This window comes from Crinia signifera, chromosome 6 (assembly GCF_055691185.1).
Source record: "Crinia signifera chromosome 6, ASM5569118v1, whole genome shotgun sequence".
NCBI lineage: Eukaryota > Metazoa > Chordata > Amphibia > Anura > Myobatrachidae > Crinia > Crinia signifera.
This window is the reverse complement of record NC_139222.1, coordinates 219816394-219829360: the sequence shown is the minus strand read 5'-3', so window position 1 is coordinate 219829360 and position 12967 is coordinate 219816394. Positions and strand designations below refer to the sequence as shown.

The following is a 12967-nucleotide window of genomic DNA, read 5'->3' as shown; positions in this document are numbered from 1 at the left end:
TCATCTCATAGGCCACTTACAGCAATAAAAAAAAAAAAATTACCTTCACTTGATAGATCCCCAAGGCCTACATCCTCTTGCTGCATGAACAATTGAGAGCCGATTAAATAAGGCAGAGGTCTGTCTATATAAAGATCCTGAAAATACATAAGTTGTCAATGTATTACTCATGTAAAGTCAATAGTTTCTGAAGCACAAGATACTGTGTATTAAGACACTGCTCCTCATTGAACACAGGTTGCTGCTAGTAAGGTCATCCAGTGTTCTAGCAAAGATAAAACAATGCTCACAGTACTTCAACAAATAGCGGAACACAGATCATTAACATGTATTGATTCCTAGAAGCAAATTCAAATTCATATTTTGCTAACAAAACAAATTGGTTAGAAACAAAAGCATATACAGGGCTGGACTGGCCATCAGGCACTTCAGGCAAAATGGCTTATTTAAAAGTACATGAGGTCGCGGATAACTCTGCTTCTGCCTTTCTGGGTATAGGTAGATGTAGGAACATCAATGTTACTGTAATATGTGTACTTGAACTACTGTATTGTGTGTCTTCATTTCACACTAGACTACAAGAATGAGCCTCATCAATATATAGGACCTCTTTTATACTGTTATTATGTATCTCAGTGGTTTGGCAACAAACCAAACATTTCCTGTAATAATTAAGTTTCATACTGTATGGGGGTTATTCTGGTCTGTTCGCAAGGAGCATACGTTCGCACAGGGACCGATGCTTTGCGTAAGCGCATGTGCCTACGGCGAGCACACTGTTTGCTGGGTGCACGCACCCAAGGCGCCAAGTGGGGGGCGGTGGTGGATAGTTGCACCCATGGGAACACCTCACCAGATGTCAGCTGGCCACCCACTTCCTTCTGAATGCACACGCACATATAAGGTTACCTCAGAGTAACCTTAGATGTACGTGTGCCTTCCACATCTTTCGATGGTCGGCGACAATCAAATGATGTGGCTGCATACGAAAGCGTGGCGGCTAGTGGACGCAATTAACCAGAATATGGTCCTATATGTAGCATATAAACTGCATATAATATGTGTATTCTTTTTCATCTCTCTTTCATAGTGTGTCCTATTTTCTTTCATGTTTTATTACACCATACACAGATTAATGTTGCTTATTCTATTACATCTAAGCTTCCCATTTACCTTTGGCTCCAGAATAAGTTCAACTTTTTCATTCACTTCTTCCTCTTCAGAATCGGAGTTCCCTGCCTTGATATCAAGTTGTTCAAATGCCGTTTCCAGTACTTGTAATCCGTAATTTACAGCCTCCTGGATCTTTGGAATTAATTCTGCTTCTTTTTGCTCTCGGGTTTTCTCCTTTAAAATGACAAGAATTTAAATAATTTTATTAAATAATAGTTCAGCGTTATATTGTACTTTTAGGTCAGCATTAATATGCACTATATACTGTACACCGTACTACTAAACTATAAGTATGCCATTTTTGTTTTTTCCTATGACCTGAATTGCTGTGCAACTTCACACGCGCAGAAGGTTAAGTTCTGTTTTAACCCTTTGAGTGCCAACATTGCTGCGAGAGATGTGCAAAATATCCGCTAAAAATGCCAGGGCTTTAGTGGAGGAACATGAATCACTTTAGTTATTGCCGGCAAAGGATCTGAAGTCAATCAATTGAAGCTTAGTTAAACATCACTGACGAAATTTTGAAGCATACGGTACATACTGTACAGTTGGAAGTATAAAAACTAATAGCTACTCTACTAGGCAAAATCCCAGTGAATTATAAATGCTGTGTAGGTGGTTATCTTACTGAACAAGTGACAACTGAAATGTAGTCTTTAATTAGTAATTGAAGCTGAAAGCTACCTGCTCAGGTTTCTCTCCCGGGTCAGACTTTACAATATGTTCCTCAACTTCTTCATCATACACTCTCTGAAAACAAAACATTGAAAGAAAGACAAGCAGAAAAACTGTAATACCGGCTGTACAGATATTTAAACAGTCATAACATCACCACCAAATGAGGACAGACTGTACTTTGTAAGTGTAATTAATATAGGAGGACCTCCCAAAGCATACTACTTTAAGAGAGGTGTTCCTTTGGGATGCATATTATATCCTGGCTGTGAGGATGCTGGCAGTCATAAGACGGAACCTAGCATCCAGAGAGGGGCTCCAAAAGCACCCTAACCCTCCCTTGCAAGAACCATAAGCATCCACCCCCCGCCCCCACTGCAGCCTAATCCTACCCCCCTTGCAGGTGCCTTACCCCAAACCCCCCTCTCTGCAACCTAACGCTAAGTCCCCCCCTCACAGGCGCAAGGCAGCGGTCCCTATATACTTACCGATCTGGATGCTTGATCTAGTCGACGATCTGGCACCGGGCATCTGAAGGCAGTCGGGATGCTGGCATTGGTATCCTGAACGCCGGCATCCTGACCTCCGAGATGCTGACTGTTTCTCCAGCATATTTTATACATTTATTACTATTTTTCTCTAGCGTCCTTAAGCCATTTAATTGTGGATTTAGGCAGATCCTGTTTCTGTTTTTTTTTTCATCTCTGCAAGCGATTTGGGATAAATCTCAGGGCAATGAAAATAAATAGCTCCGCCTGATTATAGAAGTATGTGGCTAATATACTCTGCAGATGTAGGCAATGAACAAGCCCAGCAAAGATAGTGGAAGACTCTTCTGTACTTTCTGAAATGAGTAAAGTTACTTAGTATGAGGTGGTTAGATCTTATGGCCATGTCAGTTGGGGCATGGGTCATATGGTCAACATACATTAGGTCAACATGGCTAAGGTCAACAGGGTCAGAAGGTGGACACAAGCATTAGGTCGACATGAGTTTTAATTTTTTTATCCCGAATTCCAATGCAAGTTGACACGGACACCGTATCAGTTTACCGCTGCACTTGCCATGCTTCAGGCTATTATAGTCTACCTCCACACAATAGAGGATGGCAGGGTATGCTATACCGCATGTCGGCACAAAAAATAAAACTGAAATACTCATGTCGATCTTTTGACTGTCGATCTTCCCATTGTTGACTTAATGCTTGTGTCGATCTTCTGTCGACCTAAGCCCCGTCAACCTTTAGTTGTCAAACTTTATAGTGTTGACCTAGAGACCACATCCCATCAGCTGTGGTTCAGCTGCCTCATACAGCTATATTAAAAAAAAAAAAAAAAACACACCTTTGCTGGCAATTTAAATGTATACTAGTACTTTTCCTTGGTACAGATTGGAGATAACAGTGGAGCTGCTCCTGGTGATTTTATCGCCATTCGCCAGGTGCCACCAGCCGACGGAAGGGGGCAAGCGAGCCACTCCCGTGCCCCGTTCCGTCGGAGCCTTCTGCCGGGTCCCCGCTGCCCCTTGCCCTGAAGCGGAGATGGGCAGGGAATCCGTTCCCTGCCACCGTGCTGACAGGGACATGCGAGCATATGAGACGCTCACAAAACCCCGTCAGATGGAGCGCCTGACCGCAAGCCTGCGCCAGCACAGGAGATTTGCCGATCCTGCAGGCTGAGCGGGAGGCTCTCCATCTGTATTTTTTATTTCCCTTATAGTGTGTACACATGGTGAGGTTTCATCTTCAATTTGGACTATATAGTTCACATTAGACATCGAATGTGTATGAAATGTTTTTTTTTTTTTGCCACATTTGATACCAATGCATAGTGTAAATCGAATATCAACTGAATAGGCTACAAATTTGCAACAAGCATTTAAGCTAGTCAGAGCAAAAAAAAAAAAAAAATGTTTACAATAAACAAAAAAGGATTCGTAAATTTAAATATGTGAATGGCTCCCCAAATAAATGGAAAAACCTACAAAATGTAATACTAAAAAATGCATCCAATTGTGTTTATAGTCAAATGCTATTATTAAGGAGTTATATAGTTAAAACCAGTATTCACAATCTGTTAATACTTGCCAGTGCTGCCCAGTGGTTCTCAAACTGTACCAAATCAAAACATATCAGAATCAGCTTTATTGGCCAGGTATACTTGCGTATACTAGGAATTTGTTTCCAGTTTGCTGTGCAGCAGCCAGGAGGGTAATAAGTAAACAGTATAAACAATACAATCAGGTGGGGGAACCATGTAGTCATACAGAAAGATATATATTATTGGTGTGAAATAAAAACCAGAGCTAGTGGCTGCCATTCATAAGTGGACAAGAAGAAATTAAACACACCTGCACATAAAAGGAACATAATGTAGGAATGACCGATAAAAATTTTCTGTAACATATTTGGACTACAAGTACTGTGAAAACAATGCTGAATCTGAAGGAGCCCTGATTCAGGAAAGTTTAGGAACCACTGGTATAACCAAAAAACAAAATCATTTTGACAACATCTACTGCAAGTTGGTATGGATAAGTAATGGTGTGTATACATGAGTACAATCAGCATCAGATTTTGACTGTATAGTCAAAATCGCATGCAGATCGCACAGGTTTTGTACCTTGCGCTCCCATGGCAGAACAAATTGAAACCCAGATAGACAGGGCAGCAATGACTATATAGTGCAAATCTAATGCAGATAGCAAGAATTGTATGTAAGAAGTACAGAGATAGCAAAGATTGCATAGCACTCGAATCTTAAGTCGAATAGCAAGGTAATCTCACTGTGCGTACACACCATTAGGGTTGAAATGCTATATAGTTAGTTTAGAAAAAGAATAGTTACATTTTCGATAAACTGAGTATTGGACAACATGAGGAAATCATTGAAGATGTTGTGCAGATGGCACTCCGTTGTCTTTGCTTCGCGGACCAGTCCATCCAGTTGTTTTTCAATATCATGGGTTCTTGATATGGTTTGGTGGGAGAACTCTCTGAGAAAATGTAGGAGCTAAAACAAACAAAAAATACAAAGTTTGTTTATACGAGTTGACTTTATAGTGTTGTAAAGACCAAAACAAACAAAAGTTTGATTGAAGTAAAATCGTGTGTCACACTTTCCCATCCTGTAAAGCAGGGGTGTCAAACTCAAATTCATCTGGGGCCGCATCAGCAGTTTGGTCACCCTCAAAGGGCCGGTCCCCCCAAAAGTACAAATGACAGAAAACTTGTACAAGGTGTACTTTAAAGCAGTATGAAACAGGACATGCATATAACAATAATGCGATAACAAAAATGGTGGGCCATCAAACACAGAGCTATGCTGCAGAAATTTAATTCCACATCCAGTACTAATTATATTGAGGTGCAGGGTTCAGTGGTAGACAGGGACAGAAGGTACAGAGCTGCCTTAGGGATGCTAGAGGAGGTGACACCATTTTGGGAAATACATTTTAATGTGGGCTAGCAAGATAGACACGCAGTGACTAGAGGAGAGCATGGCCTGGTGTGTAAATGTCACCCTCAGTGACAGAGATCCCCACGTACAGCGACCAGCCCGAGCTATACACTACTAACCTATTTCAGTCAGCCGCCTCGCACACGGTTACCGCTACTACCAGCAGTCCAGCACGGATCGCCAGCTGCGTGACGTCCCAGTCCCAGCAACCAACCCCGCAGCTCCGGCGAGCGAGCGAGTGCGCACGGGGTGGGGGGTGGGTGAGAGGAGGTGGCCTAGGCAGGAGCTGGAACACACTGCCCCTGCATGCTATCTCCTCGCGCGGGCCTTGTGTTTGACACCCGTGTTGTAAAGTATGTACATGCCGGGTAATGTATATAGATTGTAAGCTCCACTGGGGCAGGGACTGATGTGAATGTTCGAATATTCTCTGTAAAGCGCTGCGGAATATGTGTGCGCTATATAAGAAACTGTTAATAAATAAATAATAATGTGCACTCACATGAAGTATACTAGGAAATATTAGAACATACCAACAAAGGGTATTTACTGTATATACCATGTACTTATATAGTGACTGAGTATTCTTGTGTCATCCTCCAGCTCAGTGTAGACATTTCTGAATGAACTAAATGACTTGACATTTGTTTCATGATCTTTTACCCAGAGAGCTGCAGCAGAGTGCCTGTCACACACCTACAGTACAGTGCACTCACCCCAGCATCGGCCCCAAGAGACCAGCTCTGGCTGCTCCTCCTGATCTCTTCTAGAGACCAGGGTCTCTCCCACACCGGCTCCTCTGCCGCAGCGCTCACATGACCGTTCATGGCTGAGCCTTCGGGAACCACCACCGCTGTCTGCTAGTCGCCCTTCAGCCGGCTAACAAAGCAGGCAGACTAGGCAAGGACGAGCCGAGGCGGAGAACGTTACACGGTGAGTAGGAGAGGGACTTATGGCATCTCCGGTTGCTGTCTCTAGCTTGTCACAGGCGCCATGTTGGAGCTCATGTCAGGTGACATGCGTCATGTGACATGCTCCGATGACGTGACCGGCTGGGCAGCAGTGAAAAGGAAGATTGTTGTCTGAGTTTAGACTCTTTACGGAGCAACTCTGGCTGGGGTGATTCCTACTAAGGGCAGTCAGCCCAGAGAGACACCCTCCTCATATTGGTCCGCACACTATAATGGCCTTATGCCGTGTATAGTACACTCATACAATGCACTTGTACTTTAGTAAATCTGTGTTTAATTGGCTGAAAGTAGGGTGGCCCGCCCCTTGACACACCCACAGTCCACCCATTGACCCACAACTAGCTCCGCCCCTTGACCCATCCTATCCATTTTTAACCTTTGCTTCAATTCTATTCTTGATTTTGCACACCATAATGACACTTACACGTTATGCCACACACCGCGATGCCCATTACATGCTATGCCACACACCACGATGCCCATTACATGTTATGCCACACACACTGTAATGCCCATTATACATTATGCCACACACCACAATGCCCATTACATATTATGCCACACCGTGATGGCCATTACAAGTTATGCCTGGATTCAACAATAAAAAAAAAAAAAAAGGGATAACATGGACAGTGTGCACCAAAATTTACACTGTAATGCCTATTACACGTCACACACCCATTACATATTGTACCACATGCCATAATGCACATTACATGACATGCCAGGGCTCTATTTTTATTGTTCTCTAAACAGGAACAGTGTGCGCCAAAGGCGCGCGCCAAAAATTGAATACCTATTGCACTTGTCGCATACCCATTACATATTATACCACATGCCATAATGCCTATTACATGTTATACCAAACACCATAAGGCCCATTACATATGATGCCACACTGTAATGCCCATTACATGTTATGCCAAACACCGTAATGCCCATTACACGTTATCCCAAACACCGTAATGCCCATTTAAACATTATACCCCACACTGTTATGTCCATTACATACACCACACACCGTAATGCCTATTAGATATTATGTCATATAAGTGCCGCTTACCTACATTTTAATTGATAGTGGTTTCATGCTTGATGCCAGGGCCTTCATGCTTGATGCCACTGGGGAGCGCAAATGCATGTTGCCAAGGGGGAGAACAAATGCCTATTGCCAAGTGTAATCAATGCTTGTTGCCAAGGGGAATTTAACTAATGCTCGTTGCCATGGGCAATTTAATTAATGCTCATTGCCAGGGGGGAGGATTTAATTAATGCTCATTGCCAGGGGGGAGGATTTAATTAATGCTCATTGCCAGGGGGGAGGATTTAATTAATGCTCATTGCCAGGGGGGAGGATTTAATTAATGCTCATTGCCATGGGGGAGGATTTAATTAATGCTCATTGCCATGGGGGAGGATTTAATTAATGCTCATTGCCAGGGGGGGGGGATATTATTAATGCTCATTGCCAGGGGGGATATTATTAATGCTCATTGCCAAGGGGAGGGGGGAATATTATTAATGCTCATTGTCAAGGGGCGGAATATTATTAATGCTTATTGCCGGGGGGGTGAGTAATCCCAGATTGGTGGTAACCCTGGCTGAAAGTGATGCCCATCTATCATCTAAATAAGCAATTGCTGCACTGGGTACAGTAAAATGTACATAACATAGTCCAAATGGCACGCAAGTCCGCGCCTCAATTTTATATATTGTTCCATTATAGGCATGGAGGAAACAAATCCTCTGTAATTCAGGTCCATCTTATCAGCATTGTAGGCCATGGGGCAAGCAATGCAATTGGGACCCCTCCACACCCATTCATGGGGAAAAAAATGGTAAACACAAAAAATAATAACATGCCCCTCCTGTGGTTCCATGTCACCTCTCCACTTGCTTCCATACAGTGAATGGCTGTCATACAGTGAATAGCTCCAGCCATCCATCAATCAGCATGTTGACATCCATTCACTGTTTCGCTGGCTCCATATGTATATGTCAACCTCTGTTCACCTGTATGTGTGCATATATATATATATATATATATATATCATACCTCCCAACATGACCCTCTCCAGGAGGGACACAATGCTCTTCTCCTGGTCTTTCCTCTTAATGTATGATTGACATCACCTGTGGTGAAACGCCTTTCTTATCGCTTAACCTGTTCAACACAGGTGATGGCAATCATACACTAAGAGGAAAGTCCAGGAGCAGAGCAGTGTGTGCCACTTGGAGAGGGTCATGTTTTGCTGCAGTTGGGAGACCGATAGAGAATGCTGATCTCTGGTGGATGGCTGGAGCTATCTACCAATCAGCATGCGGACAGCAATTTACTGGCGGCAGGCTGGGAAGCAGGATGAGAATGCTGCCTGGTGTAATGGTGAAGAATCCCCTTCTTCATTCAGTATGGATTTTTTTTCCCACTAGAATTACTTCACAACAGAATTGGAGAAGGGGTCTAACCTGCCTCTTGTCTTCACCAGGGAACCCCACAAGGGGCATCGGGTTTTGCTGCAGGACAGGAAGGCCACATCCCTCTGTCTATGGGCCTTATTCTGGTTCACTCCTTCTGGCAAATTCCTTCTCAGATGGACAAAACCATGTGCACTGCAGGGGGCAGATGTAACATGTGCAGAGAGAATTAGATTTGGGTGAGTTATTGTGCAGGGAAAATACTGACTGCTTTATTTTACACTGCAATATGGATGTAACTTTGAAGTAAAACCCCACCCAAATCTAACTCTCTCTGCACAAGTAACATCTAACATAGGCGAATCTAGAAATATGGTAATGTATGGTCCCAGACCACTGAGCACCGAAGCCGTGTGGGGAAAGGGGGGGGTGGCCTCATGTAAAGGAGTATGGCATCACAAAAGGGGCATGTTGTTACACATCATACCACACACCTTAATGCCCATTACACATTTTAGCAAACACCGTAATACCTGTTACACATAGAGCCACATGGTGTAATGCCATTTATACTTAAGTGCATAATGCCCATTACACATTGTGCCACACATCATGATGCCCATTAAATACTACATGACAAACCATAATGCCCATTACATATTTGACACATAAGTGCCACTTACCTACTGTACATGCTCATTGCTAGGGGGTTGTTGCTTTATGCTCATTGTCAAGTGGGATTGGACCGTACCTTGGTTACGGCCCACAACTCCTGGGTCATCAGGGCCAGGTATTTCCTGCTGGTGGTGTGGCCAACTCCCATATCCCCTTACTGCCTGTGTGCTGCCGCACCCGCTGCTGCGCCGCCAACAGCGTTCCCTCCATGTGGGTGCGCCCAGAGGTACAGGTCGGGTGCGCTGCCTCTTTAATGCCGCCCTGCACCACTCACTTCATCCATCCTGTCAGTGGCTCTTCTACGCTGGAGCGCAAACAAATAGGAGCTCACTATCTGTAGAAACTTTCTGTGAGGCGGTGCTTAACAGGGCAGCTCACGGTCGGCATGGCTGTCTGGGGTCAGGACGTGCTGCTACTGCCACTCAGGGAGACAGGTGCAGAGCATACCTCTTCAACATATACAGCCAGGCAGCACACAGCTCTCTCTGTCCTGCTGTCATTGCTTTAAATTGTGTGCGGTCTGCGGTCTAATGGGTGGGCCGGTGAACGCCCGGACCACCCCCCAGATTCACCTATGCATCTAACCCACCTGTAGTGCACATGGTTTTGTCCAGCTAAGAAGGAATTTTCCAGAAGGAGTGAACCAGAATAAGGCCCTATGTCTCCTTGCCCAAAGCTATGTGTGTCTGATGAACTGGAAACCTTGGAGCACTGACAGGGAAAAGAGAGTGATAGTAAACATCTAGGTGTTGCAGGGGTCGGTCTGAACATCAGTGGTCAGTGTTACTTTGGCTTAGGAACTGATGCTGTAGAATATCGGCCTGGTAACTGGTGGTTGGGCTGGACTCGATGGTGAGGTTTATCGATCTGGGAATCAATGGTCAGTCTAGGAACCAATGGTGACAATATATATTGGTCTGAATTCGACCGGTCGGTCTGGGAACTGATGGCGATAGTTATCGACCTGGAATCCGATGTTCAAACTGGGATCCGATGGCAAATCTGTATTGGTCGTACGGAAGGTGTAATGGTTAGCATTACTGCCTCACAGCACTGAGGTCATGGGTTCGATCTCCACCATGGCCCTAACTGTGCGGAGTTTGCATATTCTCCCCGTACTTGCGTGGGTTTCCTCCGGGTACTCCGGTTTCCTCCCACGATCCAAAAATATACTGGTAGGCTTATTGGCTCCAAACAAAATTAACCCTAGAATGTCTGTGTGCGTGTGTATATGTGGTAGGGAATATACATTGTAAGCTCCACTGAGGCAGGGACTGATGTGAATGTTCAAATATTCTCTGTAAAGCGCTGCAGAATATGTATGCGCTATATAAGAAACAGTTAACAAATAATAATAATAATAATAATTGGTCTGGGAACCGATAGTCGGGCTGGGAACCAATAATGGATTATAGCAGCTTGGGATCCGATGGTTGGTCTGAGAACTGATGGCGAGTCTGTATTGGCTTGCTGGTTTTCAACAGGGACCCCACAAGGAGTTTTGGACTTCACTGCGTTCGGTGGCGAGGTTGCGGCCCTCTGACTGAGTTCCCACACCTAACAGGCCAATCACGGGAGATGGTAAATGTTGGGTGCTTGTGTACATGAGACAGTGGTACTTTGGACTTGGACCAGATAATCTAAGAATTGCTGATGGTTTGAATGTATGAACTGCATCGGCCTGGGAGCCGGAGGGATGTAGACGGCCTGGGAGTTGGAGGGATGTCGATGACCTGGAAACCGGAGGGTTTTTGCCAGCCTGGAACCCGGAGGGATGTTGATGGACTGGGAGCCATAGACAGACAGTAAAGACTTTAAAATCGATGCCTGTGTCGACTAGGGAGTCGATGATGGTAATGGCTTTGGGAGCCAATAGCAATCTCTGCTGAGTGATGCTGGAATGCTCTGACCTCTTTCCCTGGGAGCTGTAGGTGTTAATCAGCTTTGGAAAGTAACCTGGCAGGTTACCTTGTATCTAAACCAGGGAGCTTTAGATTACAGCAGCAGCAGATCACACAGGTATAACAGAGGAACACTGGAACAGGGAACCTGGAGCCTTATTCCCTTATTCAGATCTGATCTCAGTACAAATTTAATCTCAAAATGGGCAAAACCATGTGCACTGCAGGTGGAGTAGACCTCGAACTCCAGACTAGTTGTGGGTGCATACTTTAGGAAGCACAGGAGAGGACGTCTGGGATCAATTCAATATGAGAATCTGCAGCAAAAAGATATGAAAGGAGTGGGTATCCTTAGATAGTGTGGTAATTTGAGCTTGTAGGCTACAAAATTAATTTTCTGTGTCACTGGGTACGGACCTATGAACCTGTGTGCAAACTTCATAGACGTTACATGCAAGCTTAGATTGTGGGTGGACAGCCTGACATTGTCACCTGGTTTGAACTCGGGTACAGCTCACCTCTTATGATCTGCGAAGAATTTGTATCTCTCCGATGCTTTCTTCAAAGAGAGATGTATGTTCTTCAAGACCTGGGAGAAATGTCTGTAAGCCGATTTGGCATCAGGTACTTCCATTGGTGGTAAATCTTCAAAGGCAAGGGGACGTGGATGTTGTCCGTGAAGAACAGAGTATGACCAGTGGATGTGTGATATCTAAAGTTATTAGCAAAATTTGCTCAGGGCAGCAGACCGACCCAGGCAGATGGAGGTCTTGAGGTCCTGGTTGACCTCTCCATTTGCCCCTTTGACTGTGGGTGACATTTGCCCCTTTGACTGTGGGTGGTATGCTGATGATGAAAATTTAAGCTCTATTTTTAACACTTTACATAGGGCCCTCCAGAATCTGGTGACGAACTGGAAGCCACGGTTGGGCACAATGTCCATTGGAAGACCATGCAGTTTGAAGATGTTCGGCACGAACAGCTGTGTCAGCTGGGGAGCTGAAGGTAGGCCCTTCATTGGGATGAAATGGGCCATCTTTGAAAATTGTCCACCACGACATTTATAGTGTCATAATCTTGGGACTTGGGCAATTCAGAAACGAAGTCAATTGAAATATGGATCCATGGACAATTGGGTATTGAGAGTGGCAATAAGGTACCAGCAGGAGTCTGGCGGAAGGTTTTCTCTTGCGCACATACTGGACAAAAGGCAACAAATTCTTTAACATCCTTCCAGAGCTGTGGCCACCAGTAAAACCAATGGATGATCTCCCAGGTTTTCAGGGTACCAGGATACCCAAAGGACAGAGATGAATGAGCCCAGGAGAGTAACTTGGGAAGTAATTAAGGAGGCACGAAGGTCTTACCTAGGGTTGCACAGGTGACAGGACGGTTGTGGCAAAGGCTGTGGGACTTATAATAGGATTGGATTTGGGAATGATGACGTCCTCATCCATGGACAAGGCATCTGCTTTGGCATTCTGGGAACCAGGGCGAAACAGAATCTTGAAATTAAACCTTGAGAAAAACAGGGACCAACGAGACTGTTGTGGATTTAGACATTGAGCAGACTGGATATACAGGGGATTCTTGTGATAGGCATAAATCGTCACAGGGTACTTGGCTCCCTCCAGGAGATAACACCACTCCTCAAGAACCAACTTGATCGCTAACAGTTCTTGATCTCCAATCTAATAAT

The 12967-nt window shown here is 44.6% G+C and overlaps 1 protein-coding gene across 6 annotated transcripts in view; it reads right to left on the bottom strand.

Moving 5' to 3' along the window:
- LOC146008979 (WASH complex subunit 2C-like) overlaps window positions 1-6482 on the bottom strand; it is a 39076-nt gene extending 32594 nt beyond the window's left edge. For 3 of the 6 annotated variants that reach the window (XM_083148863.1, XM_083148866.1, XM_083148864.1), the window contains exons 1-5: window positions 6023-6482; window positions 4695-4859; window positions 1858-1923; window positions 1174-1347; window positions 44-137 (exon numbers count right to left, since the gene is read on the bottom strand). In XM_083148863.1, the coding sequence (XP_083004989.1) occupies window positions 44-137; window positions 1174-1347; window positions 1858-1923; window positions 4695-4859; window positions 6023-6133 (610 nt within the window). In that variant the 5' untranslated portion in view covers window positions 6134-6482. The remainder of the gene's footprint in view (window positions 1-43; window positions 138-1173; window positions 1348-1857; window positions 1924-4694; window positions 4860-6022) is intronic. The other 3 variants (XM_083148862.1, XM_083148865.1, XM_083148867.1) reach the window with 1 other exon arrangement.
- Between the last annotated feature and the right edge of the window lie 6485 nt (window positions 6483-12967).